A 27789-nucleotide genomic window follows, 5' to 3' on the forward strand; every position below is an offset into this window, starting at 1 on the left:
GAAGAAGCCGCCACCGCACAGCAGCCTCCTCCTCCTCCTGCCGCCCGGGGCCCGACATGGCGCTCTGAGCCCGGCCGCGCAGAGAGCCGCCACCCGGGGGACACCGAGCAGCCGCCGTCCCCGCTTCGGGAGCGGGAAGGGGGGGCATGGGCAGGGCCGCCGCGGGGAGTCCGGCGGGCATGGCAGAGCGGCGCTAGGAGAGAGCGCTCCTCGCCCGCGTCGCGCAGCTCGGCCCCGCGGCCCCAGCGAGGTGAGTCGGCGGCGGGCGGGGCCGCGCGGGGAGGGAAGGAGGGAGCGCGGCCCGCGCTGAAGCCGCTCCCCGCCGCTTTGTCCTTCCAGGCCCCGCCGCCGCCGCCCAGCAGCAGGGAGGCCGAGAGGAGGGAGCAGCGGGCGGCGCCCGGCCGCCGCAGCCCGCCATGGCCCACTCGCCCGTGGCGGTGCAAGTGCCCGGCATGCAGGTGAGCTCCGAGCGGCGCCGGTCCCAAAATGGAGGCGGCGGGTTCGGCTGTGGCTCCGGAAGCGGCGCCGCGCGGAGGCCGACGTTGGGGCGCTGGGTCCGGGGGAGCGCGGGCGGAGCGGAGCGGGGCGGCCCGGGAACGGGGAGGCCTCGCAGGGCTTGGGGCTGGGAGCGGGCCGGAGCCCCGGCGATGCGGGAGGGGTCGGTGGGGCCCGGGGAGGAGCCGCGGTGCCGCGAACCTGCGGGCTGAGCGCCCTAAACCGCTTTGTTCGGGATGGGCCGCATCCCGGAGCGTGGAGGGGCTTCTGGTGAAAGGCAAAACGAAGCGAATCGCGGGGTGCGCTGGAAGTGACGATATCGACCCGGGCCTGCAGAGCGGAGCCCTGCGTGCAATGAAGGCCTGGTGCTCGGGAAAGGTGCGAGCCGATGTTTGTGCTGCGTGCCGTTGGGAGCCGTCATCTGTCAGAAAATGCCTCCTCTCCTTGGCTGGGAGGGAGGCCCGGTGTCCTTCGCGTGCTTGTGGAACTTGTTTGAACAAACAAGCATGCCGTACATAAGTGATTTTTCAGAGGAAGGCTGGGATACCTCTGACTGTTCACTCTTATTCTGCTGGACAGCCTCGTGTGAGCTTGGGCAGAGATCTTTATCAAACAGAAAGGAGCTGAGCTCATTTTGGTGCTGTTTTCTGCCTGTCAGAGGCTGGCAGCTCCGTCAGCGTTTTTGGCTTTCTCTCAGCTTTTAGGATAGCCATACCTGCCCCATAGCTGAGGGATTTTGGGGTTTTCTCAGTTCCAGTAACAGAGAAGCCTTGTATCTGTGTGAGATACAAGCAGTTCAGGAGGTTTCAGAACAGAAGGTTAAAATTTCTCCTGGTCAGGTATCTTACATGTTTTTTAGAGTGTAGAAATGATGTATAAAGACCACTTTTATACTGATTTGCATTGGTTGCAATGCTGAGGTTTGGTTTACCTTTTTCACTTCTAGTAACTCGAAGGCCTTCTGAAATCAGTTAAATTTTGGTCCTCCGCTGACTTGCTGTTGATATAAGATGACATAAGCTTTTCTATCCACTATCTTCTGTTAATGTTTTTGTGTTTGGAAGACTTCTATTTCAAAGTCCAAATTTATCAACTCCTTATTGTCATACCTACTTGATCTATTGCTGACCTATTTTCCATGGCTGCCTTGTCACCACCAAAGGACCTTGAGAATTATTTGAGATCCTGTTTTTTTTTGTTAAACCACTAACGTTTATGTAATAGTTTCTCTAGTGCTGTTAGCTTTATCCCAAATCTCTTAACATATAGTGTGTGTAAAATCCTTTTTCCCTATTTTTTTTTAACTGTTAGATACATGCAGCTGTATAGAATTAAGAAATAGCTCCTTTTGATGACTCTTGATGAATGCTTTTACCGAAGTCACAACAATCTTACAATGCAAAGGAATTAGATTTGGTGAAAAGATACTCACCTCGCTGTTCCTTAAGAGGGTCTGTAATATGGTATAAGAAAGCAAACAAAAAATCTTCTGGCCAAGGGTGGTAGTCTAAAGTATGAAGTTTACTTTTTTTTTTCCTCCTCTTAATACCTATTTGAACTGTTCATTCAAGATCATCTAAGTGATTACGAAAGCATCCCTGCATCTGCTCAGTGTTAAAATGAATGCATGGCGACTGAAGAAGGAATAAACAGACTTGCCTGTGAAGGAGGAAGATCTAATAGTTGTATTAAAACTAGCACTGTGCAAAAGTGCATGTAATGTTAAGCTCTGTGTTTATAGTCTGTGTTGAGGGAAGTGTTTTCACTGTAACAGTTTAAACAGAATATGCCAGAGAATGTGTTACAGGTATGAATCCTTCAGTTTTACTGTAATCCTGTGATTTCCATCCCAAACAAACAAATCAGACTCCAAAAAGACTTTGCCAGTTTATCACTGAAGCATTACAAAAGCTCTTCTGACTGTTTTAAGGTCTCTTAAATGTTTTATATCTGAAAATACTGGAGGCCCATAGAGTTGTTTTGGTCAACTTGAGCTCTGCCTGTGAGTAGTATGACAACAACAGAAGACCCAGAGGTAGTATTATCTGCTGCCCTTATGAATAGTTACAGAATTATGTGTTTATTTAGTGGTTGCGTTCTGTTTAACCTGTCTTGTGTCCTTGACAAAACCAGATGTTATACCCAACAATTCATGCCTGTGCAAACAATTTCCTAAAGATGTTTTTTTCTCCTCGTCACTTACTTAGAAAGGCCCAGTTTGCACCAGTTGTATAATGTGAACACTCAAACTTCTAAGCCTGTTTAGTATGGCCAAAGAACTCAGTAAATGTATAAAATGAGTCAGGTTGAAGCTCTTATTCAGTTTTTGTGGTACAGAGGGTTGTGTTTGTTTCAAATTATCAGGAAATGTAAAGTATGTCAGTTCAGATCGATGTGTCTTCTCGTGGGCTTATGTTATTGACAGCATCTTACACATTACTCCAAAATTCATTAGTACAGATGAGTGACAGTTAGCTTTTCTAAGGTTGGGCAGTGAGGGAACTTTGCTATCAGCATCCTGAAATTTCAGGCTGGTCTAGATTTCAGCAATGGAACTTCACATAAATAATTTCTTTATTTAAACTGGTACACTTTTCAGCGTGTAAACTTTTCCTATTCCAATTTGTTGTGCAAAATCCAAGCCTGAAATATTAATTAACTCATGTTTGTGTTGATTCTGTTCTCATTTGTGTTTCTTGTCCGTATGTGTTTCTGAAACCTGATTTGTGGCTTTGTATTTCTGTTCCTCTGCTATTCTACTCATCTAACTTTTTGTTTTTCTTATGGCTTTCTTGGTATATCCAGTAGTCTTGAGTGTAGCCACAAAGGTTAGTTAGACCCGATCTGCTCTTACTGGCATCCAGACTACACTGCAATAAAAAACGTAACTTCCTCTAAAAGCAGAGCAGCCAGGAGCCACGTGACCTGTCAGCCACTGTACTTTCCTTCACAATTGAAGGACTGCTTGATTAAACACAAACTTGAACGTAAGGGTGAGCTTTGCTCTCAGTGAACAGAACCAGCTGTAAAGCGCTGCTCAGCGCGCAGCCTGAGCCTGGCTGTTGGAGAGCCTCTCTCTGCGGGATGCTGTGAGGGAGATCAGTGAACATCCAGTTATTGGATGGGTGTAGAGAGATGAAAAGAGAAATCGCTTTTAGATTTGGAAGTGATGGGCTGAGATTTAATAAATAAATAAATAAATGGGTGCCTTTGTAGAAATGCACTCTTTGTGTGGTGCCTAAAGATAGTCTGGAGGTGTGTCAGGTTTCTAGTAAGCCTTATTCATTGGAGTTTCAGGAGTGTCTCTTAGTTAAGAGCAGACAGTTCGTTACTGTCAGATACCTAAATGTTTAGAGGGTGTGCATTGGAGGAACTTGGACCTTTGAGGAAAGATCTGTTCGAGGATCTGTTGATGTACTGCTGTCCACAGAACTGAGTTGTGCTCGTTCTGCAGTGGGTTTGTAAAGGCTTTACACTTCTATTATTTAGAAACATGACTTAACTAGAGAAAAGTGGGATGTCCAGCTCTTGCAGGATGCTGTGGGACTTCCACAGAGCCTACAAAAGAGGGGTTCCTTGTGACTGAGCTAGGGTGGGCTCTAGGGTTTTGGCAGTTAAATCAAGGAACTGAAACTGGACTGAGGTATTTGAGCTTTGAGCCACAGTACAGTCAGGCTGCAGGAAGGTAGCATTTTAAAACATAGGGAGAGCATGCCTGTTTGCTTCTTCAAGTAGATCACATGAAAACATCTGTGGAATTTAATGCTGCAGTTGTTTGCCTTGTTGTGCTTGCTGTACAAGCTGTATCATACCTAGTAGCAGTCTGCTAACTCAGCTCAGGCTTCATTAGCTGAGCTTGGTTCTTCCATCTCGTGCACTTTGATAAGTTACTCTGATGACAAAGAAAAGCAGAGCTCGGTCATACTTAGATTGGCTTAGTATCATCAAGGGGGGGGTAGAGCAAGCTTTGGAAAGTGTTTGCTATGTGGAATCTATGTAGGTATAACCAGCTGGAATTCAGCAGACACTTTTATCAGTCTGAGAAGAAAAAAATCTACAGCAGTCTCTTACTAGTAATTTTTGGGTGCAGATTTTACAGTTTTATACTCTCATTAAGTGCACTGACCTGAAATTCTGCAAATCTGCTGAAGCTGCAGGGAATACATAAGCCAAACTCGACTCTTCTCACCTTAATTGCTTTGCTCTTCTGCACCATCTATCTGATACTATCACTTTTGAGCAGAGAATAATTTCCCTCAAACGATTTAAAAAAAAAAAAAAACAAACGCCTAAAACCAGATGTTCAGCTTTAAAAATACACTTAATTGTTACTTTATTCTGTAGAGGCTATTTTACTGAATTCAATATTGAAAAGATTCACCTGAAAATGAAGACCTGTGACCCGTGCCCTGCAGGACTTGTTGCAGTGCCCACTGCTCTCTCAGAGATCTGTGATAACTGTGGCACACCACTAAGAGCTCAGGACCAAACGTGCCTCTGCAGCAGTATTTGTAGTGTGAGACCTATGAAACATCCTTGTAAGCACCTTATCTTCGTTTTCACTGTTTTCAGTGCCCTGAAAATACGGTTTTCAGTCTTTCCCAAAAGTGAAAGGATGAATTTAAAATCTGTTAGTGGTTGTGTCACTTGTTTGGTGATTAGCTTTAGGTTTAAGAGTGGGTCAAAAAGTGTGAGAAGTACTAAGAGGTGGTTTGTAAGGCTGAAAAACAAACTGAGTTTAATAACTGACAGGCACTTGAAGAGTTCATGGATGTTTTTTGGGGGGATTGAATAGGGGATAAACAGTACAAGGTTAGCTGTGAAACTGTTCTGTAACATAATTTCCTGGTATGCTGTAATTAGTGGCTATATGTATGCTCTCTGCAGGAATGAACTTGGTGAAGTATTTATCAAGTCAGGGCCCACTGATGCAAGTCCTGCTATTTCTTTCCAACTTATAACAGTCATTGGCAGTCAAATTCCTTCTCACCTGCCTCACCAGGTTTCTTGATGTTCTGAAACTCTATTTAAAGAGCTGTCATTTGTGCTTTAAATTCATTAGTTCAGCAGTTCTTCTAGAAATCTGTTCTGCTGATTAGATGAGGATCACTGAACACGATCCTTAGTTTCTGAAGGAGAAACTTAAATCTCGTGAGAAAGGTGCCCATCTGGTGATACTAAAAACCATTCTGCCGGAGGGACTGCTACCTAAATAAATAGGACAGAAAGAACTCAATCAGTGAAGTTGTTAATAAAGGGTCTGACAAGGTAACAGTATCTTGCTGGTCTTGTTCTTCTTTTCATCTTGTGCATGTGGTTTTGCAGAGATGCACTGTATATACTCAGTGTTGTTTAGGTCTGTAGCTCGGGAAAGATTTCAGCTTAGATCTTGCTTGATTACAGTTCTTCAAAGCTTCCCTTCATAGCTGAGTGTTAGAAGTGTGAAGCAAAGTTTGTCTTGCCAAAAAATGTGGATTTGAATTTTGGTCTTGGTGGAGGCAGTGTATCTGGAAAAGCCTTGTGGAGTTACGTATCTTGGGTCTGCATGAATTCTGTATGCGCTGATGAATGAGGACTGTTGGTTAACTGCAGGTTTCACACCTGAGCTGTGGGAATGTTGGGAGCCCAGGGTGACAGCTCTGGTTTCATGCACCAGGAGTCAAGAACCATCTGTTCCCTCAATGTTTGTATTTCCTCACCCTGTCTGCCTTTTGCAGGCTTTTCTTTCAACTGGATGTATGTCCTGAATATTAGAATAATGTTGACTTGGAGGGGATGGAGGATTATCAGAGGGCATTTACTATCTGTGCTTTGCTAGATGTCAAGCTGTATTTCAGTGCAGACTTCTGCACTGGGAGCTGAATGTAGAATACAGGAAAAAACCATTCACCTTGGAATGACTAATAGTGTTGTAAAGTGCAGAGCAAAAAAGGCTGAATTTCCACTGATGCAAATCGACCTGAAAGCGTGTAGAGAAACGTGGAGGGGCAAGGTGATCCACAGCTCCAGTGCCAGCACTGGCAGAGAGCTGCTGCCGGGCAGAGGCTGGGTGTGGTGGTGCAGACTGGCAGAGATCACTGCTGTTGATCTCTCACCTAGGAAGGCATTATCTGGCAACCACTCACAGCAAGAGCACTTTTACATTCCTGCTCAGCTTTATTCCAGCCTAGTTGGCGAGAAGAATCTGATTTTGTTTTTTAAGGTGTTTTTCTTCCTCCCCTACGCCTTTCCTCTGCATTTTATGTAATGAGTTGCTTTGCTGTGCTATGAGTGTGCTGCAGAATTGGAAAAAAGGAGTTCCCTGAAATGGCCAGGTTGGTTCTTGGTGGGGAAAGTTTCTTCCTTCCTTTGTAGCTCATTTGGGAGTTTTATTTCTGTTCTTTTCATTGTGAGCTTCTTGTAGCTTCAGATCCACTATGATTGATATGACCAAGGGCTGTATGAAGAGGAGGCCTCGAAGAGAGGATGGGAATGCAGGATTCTAGAAGACTGCCGTGTTTCTCCAAAGGGTCCCTTCCAGAACTAAAGGGATGGTGTCATATCCCCTAACCGTGGGTTCCCATTTGGGGTTTATTGCAGGCAGTGGATTATTTCTGGGGAGATGTCTGTGTGAAATAAAGTTACTGGCTTGCTCCTTACTCCTGTGCAGTGTTCTGGAGCTATCCTTTTCCAGCCAGTGTTTTTTTCTGTCACATTTTGACTTTGTTTAGCCTGAAAAGAAGCAATGATTTTAGTAGAGAGATTTAACGAGGAGACTTGTCTGTGTTTAACTTAAGGTTTTGTTGCTGCTTTCTGGTCTATGAACCAGCAAGTTTAAAAAGCTGGATTTTGTTGTTTGTTTTCTTCTATCTGGATTATAGCATGAGTTTCATCTTATTTACAGGAGGAAAATCTGTGTATCATGTTCTAACTTGCACAGAATGAATGCTGAAATGGCTTCTATGATAGAACAGCGAGGAGCCTTTGAAGTTTGGGTAGCAATTGCAATTTAGTTGCAGATGCTAAACCTCTAAGCATTATAAAAATAGTACAAATGCCCAAATTATATAATTTATTGCTGGTAGAGCTGTGACGTAGTTGTTCCTTTAAATGGGTGTGGCAAAAAGGGAAAAAAAAAAATTGTTTGTGTGCTGATAAGCAGGCTGCTGGCTGAAAGGAAGGGCATACGCTGCAAGGAGGCTGCAGCCCATAAATGGTGCTTTTTCCGTGTTCCCATTGGACGTGGCTTTTGTAATCTCTCTGCAGATTAGGTTTTTCAAAGCAGTTCACAGACTAGGAAGAGTGCAGATATTCTTTTCCAGTGAGAAACTGGAGTAGTCTTCTATCTTCTAATTCTGATGTACAGGCAGTTCATTGAGGTGGCTTAATTATCCGTTCAGCAGTCATTTGTCCTGCTCTGTTCAACAAAGGAGATTACATTTGTTTGGAAAGAGCAGCTTGGTGAATTCCATAATAAAATACAGAATGGAATTTGAACACTTGGCGATCCAGGAATCTGTTGAATCCTAACTTCTTCAGCATCAAAGCACACCCAGACATCCTAGCTATAGAGTGTTGTCATCTGGGCCTTTTTATTGCAAATTACAGTGCAGATCTGGTCACGTAATTTGTGGCCCTCCTCCCGCTTGCCAGGCCGTGCTCCTCACAGATGGAAGCAAATGAAGGACAGGCATCGGTATGCAGTGGTTTGAGGATTTTTGTTTTTAAATGATACTGTGTGCTTAAAAGGTATTTGTATGTAGAATGAAGGTTAATTGGGTCTCCGTTAACTGTAAGTTACATAAAACTTCTCTGGCACGAGGACTTCCTTTTTATGTCTTTCCTCTGTGCAGAATACATAAACATTTAGGGTCAATTTATAATTGCCTGCATCAAAGGGCCCATCTATAGTAGATGTACTGTTCCTCTTGCTTTTTGCTTATTTACCCTGTTCCCTGAGCTGCTTCATGCTGTGCTACTGAAGTGGGAGAATAGCTAAGAATATAGGAAGTTGGGTCGTTTCCTTTTTCAGCACAATATGCAACTGACAACGTGCATCTGTCACAGGTCAGAGAGAGCTGGAGAATGAAGATGATTCTTCCCTTAAAAATCTGAGACTGGGCAAGAAGGAAAGCTGGTATTTAAAACTGATAGTCATAAGAATTGTCAAGCAGCTGGCCTTATAGCCAGTGTGATGAAAACACAGTCCTGTGGGTTTCTGTTTGTTTTGCTTTTGCTTTACGCTAGTGTTTTCAGGCTCCTACTAAACACAGCAGTGAGTCTTGGCCTTGAGTTAAAGGAGGTGCATCATTAAGGGTGTAACAGAGCTTAGGTCCCCTTTAAGGACAGGAGAGCTCAAGTCTGGTTTTTGTTCCCTGTAGCATAGAAAAGTTAGGTAGTATAAAGATTTGATACTTTGACAATAAAACAACTTGATTTTAAAGTCACTTTCTACTTCAGTACTTACCATATGGTTCTGGTAAGCATAATGAAGTGTCTGATATCTTGATGTTGGAGTCTTGGAAAGGACTGCAGGGAGACATCAGAGTTGAATTCCCTACAGAAGTCACCGAGAAGCCAGAGTGCATACAAGATGGAGGAAGAAATGTTTGCAGGCTCCACCCTTATTGTGAATGTCTACAGGCGTTTTTTTCCTGATTCTTTGTAAGTGATGATAGATTTGCACCTGTGCTTTCGTTGACTTCAAGCTATTTTAGTATTTTTTTATATATATATGTATATATATGTGTGTATATATATATACAAGCCTGTGGCACTGTGTGCATAACTTACATTGTAATATGCATTTAAGAGAAAATACGTGGGTGAGGAAGAGATCTAGAAATTAAAGTCTTTCTATACCTGTTGTGGTTTTATTTTGTAAAGAAGCAAAACATTCCTGATACAGGTGAAATATGGCAGTAAAATATGTGGATATAGAGAGATACAGTAGAATGTGTGTGGCCTATAATTTGGGTAATCTCTGAAGCTGCATGCAGATAATATATGAAAAGAAATTCAATTAAGGTGTTTCGGCACATCTGCTGAGTGAGACATTACTTCAAAATCCCATAACCTGTTGGTTTCACCAATCCTATTCCCACGTATTTTCAATTTCCTTTTGCATCCGAATAGAACAGAAACTCACAGGTAACTTATTCCCTGAGAATAGATAATATCTGTGAATAAATTGGTTACCTGTGACTTCGATGTGCTCTACCCAGTGTTTTGTTAGTCAGGTAAATGCTGAGAAGAGGTGAAGTGATTCGAAAGTCACTAACATGATATTAAAAACTGCGTGTCTCTTATTCATTGCATTCTTAAGACAGTAGGATATCTTAGAGATTTTGCAGTTAATGGTGAAGTAGCAGTTATCATGCCTGCTTATTTTATTGTCAGCTGTAGTTCTGGGACTTAAGGGAAATGGTGCAGTGCACACTGGCTTCTGCAGCAAAGCTCGCATGTATTCTTCATCTGGCATTTAATGCTAATATGATTGCGGGGTGCAATTGCGGGGCTGCACAACAGATAAGACTTATTTTTTGTTTAAAGTTTTACCACAACAACCTTCTCCAGAAGCTTTCTGTAAGATGGCTCTTCTCCTTAGATTTCACCCTTGACTTCCAGAACACCTAGAAAGGTGAGACTTCACTCCAGAAATTGTTTGAGGTATTTGAAATTACGCAGGTAATTCTAATGACAGTGCCAAAGATACCACTACATGTTAGGGCCACGGTGGGGGGGATACTTGGAAAATATGACAGTAGACACTCTATTCTTCTTTTTTATTAAATCTTCTGAGCGAATTACTTTATCTTTTACATAATGTACACATAACTGTGTTTGAGCAATGTTTCCCAGTCTAGCTGAGCTGTTCTGTAACACTCCTACAATTTTAAAGGAACTTCTATTCCAAATAAACAGTGTGAAATGCTTCAGCATCCACATAACGTTACAGCACTTCTCATTCAGGTTTTAGAAATACTTCTGAGATAATAGTGTGTGTTTTCACTGATGGCTGCTTAGAAGGAATCTAATGTGACTATGCTGAATTATTTGCTCTGGGAAACCTTGAGGACCCTGGGTCTGAGTTAGTTGGACTGAAACTGAGCTAATGGCTTGCATCTAAGATACTTTACAACTAATGTTTTTCATCCAGTTGTAAGAAGATTCATTAATGAATTTTGTTAAAGGCTACTGAATACAAGAAGGTTCAGTTCTGTGAATTGTAGGTCTTGAATAAGATGTTATGTGGAGATTATCCTTTTCTACCTGTTGTTCATTTGTATTTCAGTATTATAATGCAGCTTAATTACTAAATAACTTACCATAATTTGATGCATATCATTAGAAGCCTGTATAATCTTGGAAGTCAGATCTGCAGCATGCTTTACCTTTGTTTTAAAGGAGGAATGCAGAATTTGGAGAACAGGTATATGAAAGGGTCAGAGATAGATAGGAAGGTGAGTCAGCCAGTCAGTCCTGTAGCTGAATCTAGCCAGGACATTGCCTTGCTGTGTTTATTAAAAAGAAAATGCTTATGTAAGCCATATTGGCAGAGTGCTTGATGGCAGCTATTGTGGGTATGCTGGCAGAAGTTATTGGGCTGTAGAGGTTTTTATCTGGGGACTGCGAGCAGCAGGCTGCACAGTGGGGCCTCTTGAGATCCCCTCCTAGCCAAATTACAGTATGATTCTGGGACTCTGTGTATGTACACACACTTGCCTGTGAGCCCAGACAGTAATGGCGTGGAGGTGGAAAGAAGGATAGGAGAGTTTTTGGTAAGCACTAATGTAGGTTGTGTAGTTGTGCTGCGCTGTTGAAATGGTGGACTTCCTGAGCTGTGCAGAGGGTTTGTGTTGTCATGCTGATACCCGTGCTGTTACTCATGCTGGCTAGATTGAAGCTGGCATGTGTATGTGCCTGAGCTTGTCGTATTTGGTGCTGCTTCTGCCTGTGGGAGCAGGCCTAGGGGTGAGAGGAGCCAAGTCTTACAAATTTGTCCACTTACAGGTGTTACCTTATCAGAGGTGATGGAGTCCATACGCTGTTGTACTGATACCATCTGTTGCCCAACGGACTTGACTCTCCATAGAAACCAATTAAAATAATAATGCACGCAGTTACTCATGGGCAACTTTCAAAGCTTCTAAACCTCTTTCCTATTCAGTGAAAGCACACGGAGTAACAGTTTTGCTCAGGAGTGTTAGAAGTATTAGATTTCTAATTTTTGGCACATTAGGAGCTTAACTGACAGTTGTGCTGCAAAATCTCAGTGGTGTGTGTTGCTGGTATATGTACACACATTTTTTATTTACATAAAATGTATCTCCATCTTTCTCTGTACTGAGAGGGAGAGAATAGGCATTGCTACATCTTTTTGTCTTCGATTAAAAAGTAGTTTTCTGTTTTTATGAGACAGAGGAATACTTTAGAACAGTAGCCAGAAAGATAAGGCAATTAAGAAAGGTAAAGGTAAGTCTGTTTCACAGTGCAGCTTTGTTCTAAGCCTGTGTTTTAAGTAATGTGAGCCTTCTTAGTTTGAAGCCTTTCCAAGAGAAATTACCTCAATATTAGCCATGATTGTTCAGAAATTCTTGCCTTTGTCCTGGAGTGTCCTACAGATACTTGTCAGCTTGGATGAATAACAGAAGCTGCAAAGCTGGCTTTGCTCGCAGTAAAAGGATTTGCTCCAAATAAAGATTTGCCTTTTTCCTTTAGTAATTCCACACCATTTGTTCACCTCTGATGCGCCTTTGTTCCACTCTCTCCCATGGGTGTGCATGGAGTGCTGTGTGCCAGGATATCCAGCCGTGCTTCATCTCTCCCTGTACTGCAGCACTCCCACATGATGGCGTTAGGAATTGCTGGGAGTTAAAATAGCCTTAAAAGCTCTGATTCACCTGAAGTAGCTTGGGGGTGAGAGTTGAGGCCTGCCTCGTTGTTGACTGTTAAGTGGGTGGAATGGTGCGTGTTTCTGCTGAGGAGTCCAGCGGAATTTTCTGCTTGCATTTCGCTTGGGGAGAAACCTTAAGAGCTGCTCTTTGAGTTCATCAGGCTCCTGTGAAGGTTGGATCAGTGACTGTGTCCGGGAGCACATTGCTTTTCTTTTAGCTATGTGGAAGCGTTCAACAGGTTTTCTATCAAACCCAGCAATAGGTAGCAGGTAACTTGAATGGGAGTTGCAGGCTCTGAGGTGTCTCAAAATAAAGCTAGTATTTCTGCAGCTGACTGCTTTAGGTAATAAAAAGTTTTGCCAGTCCTCTCTTTACACTTTCATTTTTTTAATGTAAATGAAGAGCTATTCTTACTGCAGTTGACACTGTAGTTCAGGAATACATTAGTTTGCAACTAACAGTCATGAGGCCTACATTTGCTTTCTTTCTCTTTATATTTATTGTCATGTAATTATCCCAAATCTCAGGTCAAAATAGTTCTCATCATTCACTTTGGTTGTGTGTTTGCTTATCTTTCAAGTCCTTCAGTAGATGTAGCAATATATGGGGGGGGAGGGGAACAATTTTATGCATAGTTATTTTTCTGAAAGTGTATTCTTGTGTATTTCTTTGGTTTTTATCAGAGTAGCAAAGGAGAAATACTAATTCTTCTGGCTTTAAGTACCACGCAGGCACAGCAGCGTTTCATATATTTGCAAGATGTAAAAATTCAGTTACACAGATCAGCACAAATCTGCCATACTACTTAATGTTCCCTTCTCTTGTGAGAGCACAAATGGCAGCTTGGTGTATATGAGCAGTGAATTGATTCCGCTGAAAATAAACTTGACAAATCATATGGTTAACTCTTAGCTAAATCTGCTCCCTGATTCATCCCACCATATTGTGGAATAAGTTCTGATCCTGATAAAGGAAGGGAACAGTAAGGGGCCGATAAGGCAGTGAGATTGCTGCTTTACTCCAGTCAAAAAAAGGAGCAATATTTTTTTCTCAGTGAAGATTTTTGCACCCATTTTCAAGACGATGATGTTAAGATGTTTTGTGGAGTTCCATGCTGGTACTGGAGCATTCTGCTGTGCAGGGTAATCCATGCAGCAGATGCACAATGGCTGCTTTTGCCAAAACTATCGCTTCTGTCATGACAGTTCAGTTGGTCTGCTGGGTAAGCATGATGCAGGAGAGACATCAGGCATCAGAATCAGAGAGCCTTTGGGCAGAGGTTTCTTCTTCATGGCAAGTTAACAACAGCAAAGCTGCTGCAAGCGTTAGAGGTCATCCTTCTCAAAATCCAGTTGTGCTTTTTTGTAATTGGTAATGTATTTAACTTCTGCAAAGCATGGGCTGTTCTGTTAACACATCTGCTTTGCCTCTTAAATTCACCCTTCCGCAAATTTCCTATGCTCTGAAGTTCAGTGTTCTTAAATTATAGTTCAAGTCATCCATATCCATCAGAAATTGCTGCTGTGGCTTTTGGATACACAAGCAGCCATATGCTTTATCTTGAAAGAGAAATAAGAATTTGCTTTCTTTTTTTCTTTTTTTCCTTCCTCTCTCTGCCCCCTCTTTGCTTGAATGAAGCTGAGAAGTGTTAAGATCTTTGTGTGATGTCAGTGCTGATCTTAGAGCAGTTGACCTTCAGAGTAAACCAGGTGTCCTCAGACGTGCTGTACTGTCTGGTGCTGTGCTCCCCCACCCCATGCCTATTTGGGTGATGTCAGCAGGTTCTAATCAGTGCTTCAGTTTCATTTCTGCATCCACACTCCTTTGAACGTCTCTCAATCCCTTTTGCTGCCTTACGTGTGCACCATCTTAGCAGGTCTCAGAAGCTCAGGGTGCTTGGGTGGAGGATTCTGCTGGTGGGCTCCAGGTGCTGCAGTCCTCTTGCGGCTACCTGTGTGCTGTATTACTTGCAGTGCAGCTTTGTCTGCTCCAGGCTGTTGGCCTTGTAGGAGAGCCCAGCCTCATTCACATGGGTAACAATGTTAGCACTTCGTGCCAGTAATTGCATTCTGCAAACTTCTGAATTACCACACAGACAGGATTAATATTAAGAACAGCGCTATTCTTTCCTTTAAAAGCGTTAGGTGGGAAATGAGATTTGTACCTGATGCTTTCCTTAGTGAGACTCATTTGCCTTTGACATAATTGCATAAAATACGTCCTGTAACTAATAGCTGAATTAGAAGTTAGTGTATGGGAAATAAATTCATCTGATACGAGCCCTCTAATGATGATAAATCTGGATGATGTGTTTCTTGGGAAGTAATGAGGGCTAATAACTTGGAAGTAAATTAAGATAGCTCATATCTTTTTTATTTTTTTAACTTTTTCTCTAGAATCATAGAGCAGACCCAGAAGAATTATTCACAAAACTGGAACGCATTGGGAAAGGCTCCTTTGGTGAAGTCTTTAAAGGAATTGATAATCGGACACAGCAAGTGGTTGCTATAAAAATCATAGACCTGGAGGAAGCAGAAGATGAAATAGAAGATATACAGCAAGAAATAACTGTTTTAAGTCAGTGTGACAGTCCTTATGTAACGAAATACTATGGATCATATTTAAAGGTAACGTATGGTACTGCACAAATATTTACTAGCAGTGTGTCAGCCCGTTTTGAATGATGCAAAGGAAAAATTCTAAAACTGAGGGAATGATATCAAATCAACTTGACTTCTAGTTTTTTCCTTTGAATGGTGTTGACTTTGTTCTGCTTCTTTTGCTGCATGCTCCTTAAGGCTCAGATTTTCACAAAATGGCTACAAAAGGAACGGAGTTGACAGAAGATTCCTATTGCTTTTATAAAATTACATGGAGAAAGAGGTGCTCTCTTCTTTCTTTCCTCACAACTTCTAGTGCAACTTTGTGCCTTTTTGGAGAAAGAAAAATGTTTCCATAGCTAGGCTAACAAAAAAGAGAAACCTTTCTTTGATATGGAAGGAAACCCTGTGCGGTGTGGAGATGTTTGTAATTATGCATTATAGTAGGCCTGAAACAAAGTGGAACTGACAAGAGTACAAAGTGGTTATATAACTCTGAAGTGTTATCTAAGGCATAATTTAAGAAACAAGCTGAACAAAAAAGCAAACATCAAATCAACACACACACAGTAATGCACAACCCCACAGAAATAAAAATGGAAAGTGTGTAAATGTATAGCAGTGACAGAATGGCTGGATATAACTTTCAGCTCTTGGTTAGGGTTTTCTGCTCTTTAAAAATTCCTGGCAAATGCAAGAGTGTGTTAATTCTGCATTACTTTCCTTACTGCTGTTTGGGTACTTTCCATTTTCGTTGTATTCTGAAAGATTAATGCTGGTCTCCTGATTTTTCTTACCTCTACTATTTTGGGGAAGGCTTCTGTGGGTGAAGAGATGTTTGTGAAATTTTGTTTATTTTCCCTTAAGAAACTTCCCTTAAAAAATCACAGGAATGTTTTTCATCCCAGACTACTGTGGCAGTTAATTATATTGCTTGCTCTTCCCTGCCTAATTAGTATCTTAGGCTGGATTTAGCCTTGATTTCTAGTACTAGGTCTTTCAGCTTGAGATTCCTAAGGGGGAAGAGTGTATTGGCTTCGTTAGAAGTGTCCAAAGAATCTTTTATGCTGACTCTAATTTTGGTAATAACAGGCATTTTGAGAGTACTGTCTGTCTATTCTTAAAAGTAAAAACTAAGGTTGCTATAGCTTCTAACTTTTTATTAGCTATAATTCTGAGAATGGCTGTTAGCCTTCGTATTCGGCTGTTCAGTATTTTGTTCTGCATATTCTTTAGACTTCTTCTGGAAACAGTGAAGTATGTATGGTTTTGTACAAAATGACTTTATAATTAAAGGGTAAAGAACATTGAGGCTAGATCCTGAAAATTAAGACACATTATTTCATAGAAAGCAGAGTCCTGGGCTGCTGAGAGTAATAGCAGTTCTCAGTGGATATGACTGGTACCAAGATGATGTGATCAAATGGGCTTGTTGGTTTTATACATCAAGGTTATTGAAAATAGCTCCTATAAATACTTCCAGAGGTAGGGCAAAAAGAGCACAGGTGTATTTCAGTATTTAAAAGTAACCAAGTTTATTGAACTTTGAATAAGGAGATGGTTGCTGCCATCAAGTCCCAGTCAGCTTCAGCTCTTCTCCTTTGTAAGAAAGCACATTTCATAATTGAATGTTATGATGAAAACATTAAATAAGATGTGTTAACTGTGAGGATTCTCTAACTGTTAAGTGTTTCAGATGAGGTTTTTTTTTTCTATGTACAGTCTTAAATATTCTGGAGCTTTACACTGTGCTTAGTTTCTTGCTTGTCAGGATGCAGAGCCAGCATTGTGACTAACAGGAATGGAGTGACCCAGTCCCAGGGGCCCTGTGACTTACCAGCAACATGCAGGATCTTCCCAGTGCTCCTCCTGCTAAGGAGAAACTGAACAGAAGGAGGAAAGAGTGTCTTTATCTCCATTACTTGACTTACTAATTTGTAATCTAGTCAGCTCAACTGATGCCATATAAGATACTCTTATATTCTGCAGCCTAGCTGCTCTTTAGCTACAGCTTCATGTTTGACTTGTAAATGTGGTTTTAAAAATACAGACAGCCCCTAAATACTTTTACCTAACAGTATAGTGTTATTTGTCTGCTAGTAGATATTTTAAAAACACTATTGATACAAGATAAGGTTCCTTACCACTGAGATAAAACTGATGCTCATTTTCCATTATTGTGAAACAAAAAGGTGCAAAATTCCCAAATGATGAAGACATGGGATACCTTTGTATCTTGAACTTCGGAGCTCAAGTGGGAATTTACTGTTGAATAAATCTCAAAACTTTGCTAGTCTTAATCATTTTCTCCCTTAAATTTGGATGTCTTGCAAGATCTAAGCATTGGTAGGTGATACACAAACGTAGTTAATATACTGTGAATACATTTGTGTTGGGTAGGAAAGGGTTTTGCCTTTTGTATCGCATCTTTTTCTGTTATGTGTGGAGTTGTGCAAGGTTGCAGCAGCTCTGATGAGCTTTTGTAGATGCAAGATAACTTAAATCCTGATGTAGATGTTTGTAGACATTCCTGCCTGTGGTAGGTGAGCATGTAAACTTGACTTGTCATCCAGGATTGCACTTTGATTGCAGTTAACATCATACCTCACTAAATAAAACATAGATTGTGGAAAGTGCCCTTCAAAGTGATAGTGTGTAGCAGTGTAAGATATGCTAGAGTGCTGAAGTGTTGTCCTCACGTCAGTATTACTGCCTTCTTGGCTTATCCAGGAGAAAGATTAAAGTTACTGAGAGTTACTCCAGTACTGGTGTGTTCTTGTTATGCCAGTTTGTGAAGCTCGATAAAATACGTGAGCTGTATTTTCTGTCTGATCCCATAGAGAGCGATCATCTCTGGGTGACAAAACCATGTGGATTGTTTTCCTTATTTGTGCCATGTAGCCTTTGGGCTAGGGAATTAATTGTCCATCCTATAACTTGTAACTGCTGAACGCACCTGGGCTGCTTTTATTTTTCGATTTTGCTTTTAAAACAAGCCTGAAGTTATTCTCAGCTTTTCACATTTTAGTATGGAAAATTCCTATAGTAACATCCAGTGTATTCCAGCAGAACTGTACTGCACTTAGTGCAGCAAAGCTTTGAGGCCATCTGAAGATATTGTTTGTTCTACATTGTCTATTTATACATGGTTGACCTAAAATAGCTAGGAAAAAGGTTGTACATGCTTGGCTAGAAAATATCCCCACCCGATTACGCTGGATAGCAGCAGTTTCTTTGAGACATTATTTCAGAAACACAGTACTTATTCATTTCCACCTTATACTGTTTTCAAGTAATGGTCAAATGCTCCAAACACGTCTGGTAACCACAATGTTTGCCTTAAACTGGAGCTCCTTGCAGGTCTTCTCAACTGACAAAGTTGGGCTTTATAAAAACTGCTAAAATTAGTCAGCCCTTCCCTGCTGATCTCATAATATTGGAATAGACTCTCATAAATTGCATGTTTCTTAAATTTAGTATAAATCTAACAGAGTGTGCCTTGTTAGCATAATTGGATGTGGTACTTCCAGAAACTGCACCTTTATTTGCTTGTTGTTTCCTTTAGATTTCTATCACTAGTCAGGAAATAGGGTAGGTCAGAGTACAATGTAGAATGCAAGAGGCTTTAAAAAGGACTTCTGCTAGGAGCTTGTGCTTTGCTGTAAGAAACTAGTGCTAGTAAATACTTCCTACTTAGAAAGTGTGCATGGTACTTGGGCTATATTAGTATTTCTGATAGCTGTGTTTTTCAAATGAGTGTTTTTTATTCCAGTAATTTCTTGAGCATTAACCTATGGATTACTGTTCTAGGTTTGTTTCTGAAATGTGAGGGAATTTTGGTGAGCAGTTGGGAAGAGCTCCCAGTTTTGAAACATACTCTATGTATCTTGTACTAAATCTTTCCATTTCTGTTTACATGAATCTGCCACTTCTTGCAGTTGCTCATGAAGGAGAAAAGCAGCGCCTAGAAAACCCTTGTTGGAAGAACTTGAATTCTAGTACTGTAGCTGAGATATCTCAATAAAGAAAGCACAGTAACTCCCAGGAGTAAAGATTCAAGTAGCATGACATGAAGAACAGAAAAGAACACAGGACTTTGAAGTATTGCTTAAAATTCAAAACAGAGAAGAAAAACTCTGTGAAGTCTAAGATAATTAGATAAAAAGTATAACTTAAAGGAACTGTGTTGTTCTTATCACTGACCTATTAGTGGTTGGTTTGGAATGTCTGATGCAAAGACTTCAGAAACGTGAGCATTCTTGCAGGGTTTGGGTCTTGCCCAGGAGCTGTAACTTGGTGATTCGTGGGGCTCTGTGTTCTCCTATCAGCTGGCTGGTACTCCACTGAAGTACATTTTCTTTTTTTAATGGTACCCTTGGACTTCTAACATCTCCCATTTCTTCTGTAGGGCACAAAACTATGGATAATAATGGAATACTTGGGTGGAGGGTCAGCTTTGGATCTTGTAAGTATATGATTATTTGCATTCTGAGTCCTAGTAAAACCTATCTGGTTGTATGTATCTCTTGGTAACAGAGTCCAGATTTCACTGCTACATCAGCACTACATTATAATGCTTCAAGAAGTGTTAATTTGTATAATAGTTCTGTCACATGTTGGTGCACTGAGTTGATGCTGATTTTCTTGTCTATTTGTTGTTCCTATTGGTTGTTTCTAAGCATGAGGAAACTTTCATTCTCAGTCAAATGCAAGGTGGTAGTTTTCTTTCTGTGTATAGAAGTTTGCCACATATGGAGGAGGAGGAGGAGGAACTTGTGGGAGGGTAGGGGTGTTTCTGTGGGCCCCACCACCAGGTTATTCATTACACTTGCATACAAAATATTTCTGTTAGGATAGGATCTCAGGAATGAACGTTGTATGTCACCACGGAGTGCAGTTAAAATTAACTGGTTAAAAGGTGTTTAGTTTTCCACTTTCAGAAATCCTGGTTGAACATGAAAGTGCCTTTTATTTCAGATAGTGGAGCATTCATGAAGGATGTAGCTTAGACAGTGCGAGAGCACAGTTCACTGTATGTGGATGTGGTTTCCCCATATTTTCAGTGCAGCTCTACCTCAGCTGTAAAGCTATGAGACCCACCCTTTCCTGCAAGATAATATAACGCTTTCTTTGTGTGATCTGAAGGAGAAGCATCATGTCTTCAGTATTACAGAATGGTGTTAATTATATGTTTGCTACCAGTGGTTCTGTCTGCAAGGGTCTGTGGATGTGCTTAGCCTATTTCAACTTCATGAAATTACATCATATCAGCTTTACTCTAGGAATGCAAAAACACAGGAATTATGAGTAGCATGTAACAGTTTGTAGCTTTGGAATTTGGTCGTCTTGAGAAAGAAGCTGAGAGAATTTGTTCTTTAACACTTCTACATAGTTTGTAGTCTCTTTTGGACTGTCAGAAAATAGTGAAGTGGTGTGGGGGGTTTTTAGTGGTGTTCAGTGGTTTTAGGTTTTAGTGTTCTAAGGGGCAACTTAATTTTTATTTCCTTTGCTTAACCTCAACTTTTTCATGATTTTATTGTTTTCCATTTCACTGCTGTGAGTTTTTTGTGTTTTTTAAATAGCAGAATCACACATCTTAATTATTCTGTTTTATGTACATAGTCTTCTGATGTGCAAAGCTTTGACAGTTGTGCATTATGTTCATAATGCAAAAGCAAGCATAGAATCAAAAATATTGGAATAACTTTAAAAAAAAGTTTTGTTTTGAATTAAACAGTTTCTTGATGCACTCAAATGCAGCATTGGGTCTGCTGTATTTGATAAGAATGTAAAACTTCTTGGGAAATTCTAGCTTTTCATGTGCATTGCATGCTGAGGGGAGTGTGTACTGTATAGAAAAGTAACAGAATTTGTAATGTATTACCAGTAGAGGAGATGTGAAGATGATTATTCTAATGGAATCTTTTTCTGGTAGAATACTAAGCTACTTAATTGAATCTTCACATTATGAATTCCATTAGCTCTTTAAATTAAAAATGTTTCAAGTTTAAGATTTATTTAAATCAATAATAAGGCAGAAATTAGATATGGCTAAAATTATTTTACTGTGTGTTTTCTCTAAAGCTTCGTGCTGGGCCTTTTGATGAGTTCCAGATAGCTACTATGCTAAAGGAAATCCTGAAAGGTCTTGACTACCTGCACTCAGAGAAGAAGATTCACAGGGATATAAAAGGTTCACTTAAAATGCATCTTTTTAAAATCCTTAAAAGTAAGTAGAAGAGCATTCTGACTTAAATATTGTATTATTTCCCCTTGGCAGCTGCCAATGTCTTGTTATCAGAGCAAGGTGATGTTAAGCTTGCTGATTTTGGAGTTGCTGGGCAGTTGACAGACACACAAATTAAGAGGAATACCTTTGTTGGAACCCCGTTTTGGATGGCCCCTGAAGTTATCCAGCAGTCAGCATATGATTCCAAAGTAAGTATGAATGTAGAGGATCTCTCCTCTCTATCTGCTGATCTAACATAAATGGCTTTGTTTTTTTGTCTTTCTAATTCTATCAGTACTGGAAGGAAAAATGATAATAAGGAGGGACAGTCCCATTTCTCTTGTGTGTATGCCCATCAGATGCTTTAGGGCATGAGGTTAGTGAAATGGCAGCTTATTTTAGTGCTGATGATAGATTTTCTACCCTGTTTACATGCATTCAGAAAGCTAAACCTCTTGGTATGTACAAAGTAACTTTTGTAGTGTTTTTCTTAGATAGTAAGTCTGTAACTGTACTTGTGATGGGCCCTAATAAAAAACCTGTTGACTATCTGAGATGTTCTAAAGATCCACAGAGATCTTTCCTAGAGTCAGATTTGAAGAAATTTGTATACATATGAGGGATGACAGTAAGGAATTTGTACATCCAGCTGTAATTTTCATGTGTAGGGTTTCAGCTTTACAACTGTTACTTGTCCTGTGGCATTTTGGGAAAGCACTCTACCTTGTTTTAAAAATAGGTTCTCCAATCCAAATTAAAATAATTCATCTTCTGGTTTTCCTGTGTCAGCTGTGCCACCCCTTCATTTACATTCTGCACAACCTAATCTCCTGCTTTCCTTGTCTCCTCAATGTTGTTGCAAGAGCAGTACCCTTTTCTCCTTTCTTTCCAAGCCTTCGGATACAGCAGATGAAGGGTTTTGGACAGGACACACTAATTTCTAGTCTACAGTTGTTGGTTATGATATTTCAGTAACAATGAGCTACTTTAATTCTTCAGTATTAAATAGAGATATTTTAGTAGTTCTTCTAAATAGGAAAGGAATATTGTAGAAATGCAAATTGTAACCCAAAGCTGTCCATATAATTAAGTGTTACAACTTTGCCATGTGTAGTCAAATCATTCCTAGGCAGTTTTTAATGAGAAACGCTTATAGTGATTTTAATGGCTCTTGTAACTCATCTGAAAATAGTGCAGAGAATGTGCATTTCACTTGGGAGAAGTCTCTAAATTGAAAGAAGATCTCATAGTTCATAAGGCATTAATGAAACTTGTCTTTTAGGTAAAATCAGTATCTCTTCATGACTCTTCAGAAGCCCATGCTTCCAACTTGATGTTTCAGGTCTAACTGGAGTTGTTGGCAGTTTCCTAGCTAAACTAATAAGGCTGTTAGGGAAGAAAGCAACAGTGCAAGAATATTGTGTTGTATTCATTAGTTGAAGTTATTAAAGACTGATTAAATTGCTTATGTCTTCAGGAATAATAGCCTTGGGCAATAAAAAGCAATCCTTGTGCATTATCTATTGAGACTAAAATTAATTCTACTATATAGATGCAGGTTTCAGTTAGTAAATGCATTGTTATGATGGCATTCAACTTTATACTGAAAGTAATTTTTCCATTTCACAGGCTGACATCTGGTCATTGGGAATCACTGCTATTGAATTAGCCAAAGGGGAGCCACCCAACTCTGATATGCATCCAATGAGAGTTCTGTTTCTCATTCCAAAAAACAATCCTCCAACTTTATTAGGAGAATTCAGTAAACCTTTTAAAGAATTCATCGATGCGTGTCTGAATAAGGATCCAACATTTGTGAGTAGAGAAGTGTGTGTGTATGTTTGTAATGTGTGTAGAGATGCTCATGTTTCTTTTTTTAATGCGTTCTTGTCAAGTGTTTTGCTGATATAGTGCATCAGAGTTGACTAAAATAGTTCAAGAGACTAATTTTGACTGCAGATAGCAACAGTGCTTTTTAATAGTTCTCTCCACCCCAGCCTCTTTTGTTTAAAGTAATGGAGGGAGGAGGAATGACAAAGGAAGTGATGGCAGAGGCAGCTTCCCAGAATGCATGCAAAGCTAAGATACTGTCAGAAGAGAAACCTAACTTTCTTCCCTAGTAGAACTTTTGTTTTCTGTCTGAATTCTGCTTACAAGGAAATGCATTGGAGAAACTTGATTAGTCATTTTCCTGGGTGTGTACTTTCTAGCATAGAAGGGTAAGCAATATAGTCTGTGTGACTTGATCATATTTTTAGAGTGCTTGTAAATGTGGATTACTGGCTTTTTTGACTTCCTGTTTCTACTAATTTCCTGGTGCTGTATGTGTTAGAACTGGGAGTCTGTTGTTGTACCAAATCTTCCCTGCTAACATTTAAAGTCATAAAATGCTAGCATAATACTAAATATTCCAGTGTTTTGGTTTTTTCACAGCGCCCTACAGCAAAAGAACTCCTGAAGCACAAATTCATTATGAAAAATGCCAAGAAGACTTCATATCTGACAGAGCTAATTGATAGGTTTAAGAGATGGAAAGCAGAGGGACATAGTAGTGATGAAAGTGATTCCGATGGTTCCGATTCGTAAGTTAATTTTCACAATTTAGTCTCTTTATCTAGCTTTGTTCTCTGTTTTCCATTGGCTTCTTTAAAGAAAACTGTTTGAAGCTAAAGGCTAATGCTTAAGTCAAGCTATGTGCTTGTTCTCTAAACGTTTTTTAACCTCTGAACTCATTTTCAGTTCTGCTTAAGTGCTGTGTGTTTCCTACTCTGAGGCTAGCGGTTATACAGAAACTACTGAATCACAACTGGAAATACTGTTAGCACAATGTGGGTAGAACAGCATACCTTCTGCAAGTCTTTGGTTTTTCTGGATATCAGATAACTGTTTTTGGTGGGATGCCATTGGAGAAGGGAGGTCCTAGAGGTAGACAGCAACTCTTGTTTGCTTTGATAGTATTTCAGTTTGCTCTCTGAGATAGCGTTTCCTAAGTTTTAAATACATGCTTTTTTCTTATTTGAAGACATAGAAATAATCCTTATAGATGTGTTCCAGTCTGGTCTAGTAGAGGTTGGTGACCCTGCATGTGGCAGGGGGTTGGAGATTCATGATCCTTGAGGTCCCTTCCAACCCTGGCCATTCTGTGATTCTGTGTTATGTATTTGGGTTACCTATGGCTGCTTAGCATTATGTTGTGACTGGTGTTGTGTACATCGTATCCTTTTCCTTCAGGGAATCAAGTAACAAAGAGAACAACTCTCATCCTGAGTGGAGCTTTACTACAGTTCGGAAGAAACCGGATGCAAAGAAGCTGCAGAATGGGACGGTATGTAGTCTGAGTTCTATTAAGGAATGGTTTTGTAGCCATCGTAAGGAAGGTAGTGTTAAAACTTTGTAACTATACATTTTCTCATAAGAATTGACAGCCTTTTTGTACCTCAACAGATAACGCTTGTTACTGATGTATCCTTTAACTTCGTCAGCCTTAACTTCAAAAGATATCACATACTAATAGATCTGTATCTATTCATGGAGATATGATTTTTTTTTTTTTGAACTGTGATACAATATTAGAGAGAGGAAATTGAGCTGTCACAATGTATTGCGTGCCATCAGGCATCTCTTTACACATCACATAATGCTTGATGTCCTGTAGCCTGTTTTGAGATGTACTGTAAGGGCTGTGTTGAACTCATAGGAAGTTCTAAAATCACAGTGTGTGTTAAATGCAGCTTAGATACTGCATAGGAACATACTGATATTCTTATTTGTTAATTTTAGGATCAAGATCTTGTTAAAACCTTGAGTTGTTTAACTATGATAATCACTCCTGTCTTTGCTGAGGTAAGTTTTCCTTTCAGATCAGTTTTTTTAATTAATTGTCTGAACGTTCATGAATTCTGTAAGCTTTATCTCATTTGTTCTACTACTCAGCTCAAACAGCAGGACACAAATAATGCTAGCAGAAAGAAAGCAATTGAGGAACTTGAAAAAAGCATTAATATGGCAGAAGCAACATGTCCAGGGATCACAGATAAGATGGTGAAGAAACTTATGGAGAAATTTCAGAAGTAAGTTAGTATTGCATACATTGTGTGGTGAGGGGAAGCACTTCCATTTGGGAAAAGCTGGTTGATTTTGAGCACCTCGTGTGTTAGGGAGATTTGAATACAGTTTTTTGATAAGTGAAAGATCTGTTACATATAGGGCTCAGCTTTTAGCTTCATTGTTCATACAGAACACTTCTGGTTATTGAAACAAAAACTAATAAGAAACGGTGACTTTTTCTGCTTGGTCTTTCAGCACTGCAATTTTATTATAGCTGTCATACTTTGTTTCCTTAAGTTTAGCCTGCAGTTATATCTTAAGTATGTTTATGGCAAGTAAGTCAAAGAGTCTCCTTTTCCATTATCTTTCTAGGGAATGTTTTCTTGAGTGTGCATTCTGGTGTGTGTTTTCTTGTTTGTTTTCCTTTGAGCTGTTAGGATGAGGTGAAGGCATTTACCAGTTTAATGATGCACAGGTAGTTACTTGCTGTTTGCCACACCAAAATAGAATCATTAACACTCTTCCTTGCATTTTCATATCCGTAGATTTTCTGTTAATGACTCATCCTAAGAAACTTCACATAATTGACTGCTGTTTCGTATGGACCCAGTGAAACCCACCAAAACTACTTCAAGCTTGGCAGTGCTTAGCTCATGAGCTCCTTGTGCCTTTTGGATCTTTGCAACATATTGATGGTGATTTGAGGATTTGAAAGAACCTACTCAACTATTTTGTGGCAGTGCACATGGTTTTATATTTTCAGGAAATTATTTTGTAAAGAACAACTTTTAATATTGTAGTTTCACCTGTTTAATCTGATAAAAGTTGAGGTGCAGTTTTGCTTTTAGAAATAACCATTACTTTAGTTAATAGAAAGTGCGAGTACAGTATGTTTTGATGCTGTTTTGTTCCTGTGCACAGGGATGTACAGGTCTTTTGTATTCATGAGTTAAACTTTTGTAAATCACTAACGAGCTTCAGAGAAAATAGCTTTTTCACGAGCGTATTCAAAACGTAGTGGCAAGGTTATTGCTGTAGCACCTGCTTCAACCAGCATATAGTTATCGTGCCCTGGAAAATAAACCTGCAACAGTATCTACTATGATTCTAAATTGGTACAGTATTCTAGGCAGCTCTATGATTAAATATATTTGAGAGCAATATGTCAATAGTTTGCAGGTGATATGTAGCAACAGGTATATCCTGATGTACAGTATATGTATTACCTTTTAGAACAAGTAGTAACTCAATCTTACATCGTCATGGAAGGAAAATTAAAGCAATACAGTTGAGGGGGTGGGGCTTTTGGCAATAATGGACGAAACCTGAAGTCCAATTTAATTTAATGTTTCTCCTCTGACTATATATACCTGGGTGGAAGGGAGCCAGAGAAGCCGAGCGTCGCATGATACATACCTCACAAGCAGGTATAAGCGTAACACCAGCGTTCTTTGTGGTGGTGTTGTTTCTCCTGTAAGATATTTATACACATTTTTGTTCTGAAATACATTAAATACAGTACATCAACATAATTTGTTTATAATTTTCTGGAAGTGTATTTTAAATATGTATTTACCAGTTAATATGCAAAGAGCTGAGTTATAGATATTCTTTCACAAACAGGTAGTACTGTGCAGTACGGAGTGATTTTTTTTCATAAAAAGTAGGTAAGACTATAAAGTTGCTTTCAGTTATATATTTATGGTACTGCTAGATGGGTAATCTCTTCTGTTTTGTTTTGGTTTTGTTCTTTTTTTTCTTTCTTTTTTCAACCCAGTATGTATATTATGCTGAAGTTTTGAACTGGGATTGTTTTTCAGTACTTAGCTGTGGAACTGTTGGTGTAAATTTATTTTTTGATAAAGGCTGGGTGTGTTTATTTTATGGTTCAGACCTGCACATTTTGTTTTTGCACAAAAGTCATTTTAAAGAATCTGAAATATATCTGCCAAATATTGAAAAAGTAATGGTGTGCAAGTAAATACTGCATTTTTAGTCAAATGTTGCCATTACATCGTTTTTATATAAAGGACACTTGTGAGAGATGGTGGTTAGATATGCCAAGGACAATTATTTTCAATGGTGCCTACACTGTATAAAAAAAAAAAAAAGAAATTACTTTTAATTCCTTGTTTTAATTTTAAGAAAGTGCTTCTGTTTAAAACTTTCATCTGCTATATAACTGAAATTCGATTAGAATTTATATCTGAGAAACAAAGTCTGGAAATAGTTTTTGAAAACAATGTTATGGATTAAATAAATATTTTTATAAATGTAAAAGCAGCAGAAGTTGTAAATACAGTTGATCTGAAGCTTTACAGAATAACTGCATCACAGAAACAAATTGTAGTGCTCCTCTAGCTTCTGTAGTTGTTAGTCTTGTAAATCTGTTTATAGATGAAGCTTATTTCAATGTTTTGGGGGGTTTTAAATGGTTTAAAAATAAATATTTAAGTTCTGTAAACTTTCACAAACTTGTTCTGTCGTGCGCTTTGTTCTGGATTTCTAACAGATGTGCAGAGGTGTGGATGTCCCTCTTAGA

At 39.8% G+C, this 27789-nt stretch overlaps 1 protein-coding gene across 1 annotated transcript; it reads left to right on the forward strand.

The window, feature by feature from the left end:
* Positions 1 to 114: 114 nt before the first annotated feature.
* On the forward strand, positions 115 to 27721 carry STK26 (serine/threonine kinase 26). The gene is made up of 12 exons (XM_085230541.1): positions 115 to 250; positions 340 to 458; positions 14768 to 14998; positions 19380 to 19436; positions 21056 to 21164; positions 21252 to 21409; positions 22830 to 23015; positions 23634 to 23782; positions 24432 to 24525; positions 24981 to 25043; positions 25134 to 25270; positions 25793 to 27721. Exons 2-12 carry the CDS (start codon positions 417 to 419, stop codon positions 25815 to 25817), a joined length of 1251 nt encoding a protein of 416 aa, XP_085086667.1. The 5' UTR covers positions 115 to 250; positions 340 to 416; the 3' UTR covers positions 25818 to 27721.
* The last annotated feature ends 68 nt before the right edge of the window (positions 27722 to 27789 follow it).

The sequence above is a fragment of the Meleagris gallopavo genome, chromosome 9 (assembly GCF_905368555.1).
Source record: "Meleagris gallopavo chromosome 9, MGAL_WU_HG_1.1, whole genome shotgun sequence".
NCBI classification, from domain to species: domain Eukaryota; kingdom Metazoa; phylum Chordata; class Aves; order Galliformes; family Phasianidae; genus Meleagris; species Meleagris gallopavo.

Coding starts and splice junctions, on each gene's coding strand:
- STK26 (XM_085230541.1), top strand. CDS start 417: ATGGCCCACTCGCCCGTGGCGGTGCAAGTGCCCGGCATGCAG. Junction 459..14,767: donor TGCAAGTGCCCGGCATGCAG/GTGAGCTCCGAG, acceptor CTTTTTCTCTAG/AATCATAGAGCAGACCCAGA. Junction 21,410..22,829: donor AGTCAGCATATGATTCCAAA/GTAAGTATGAAT, acceptor TCCATTTCACAG/GCTGACATCTGGTCATTGGG.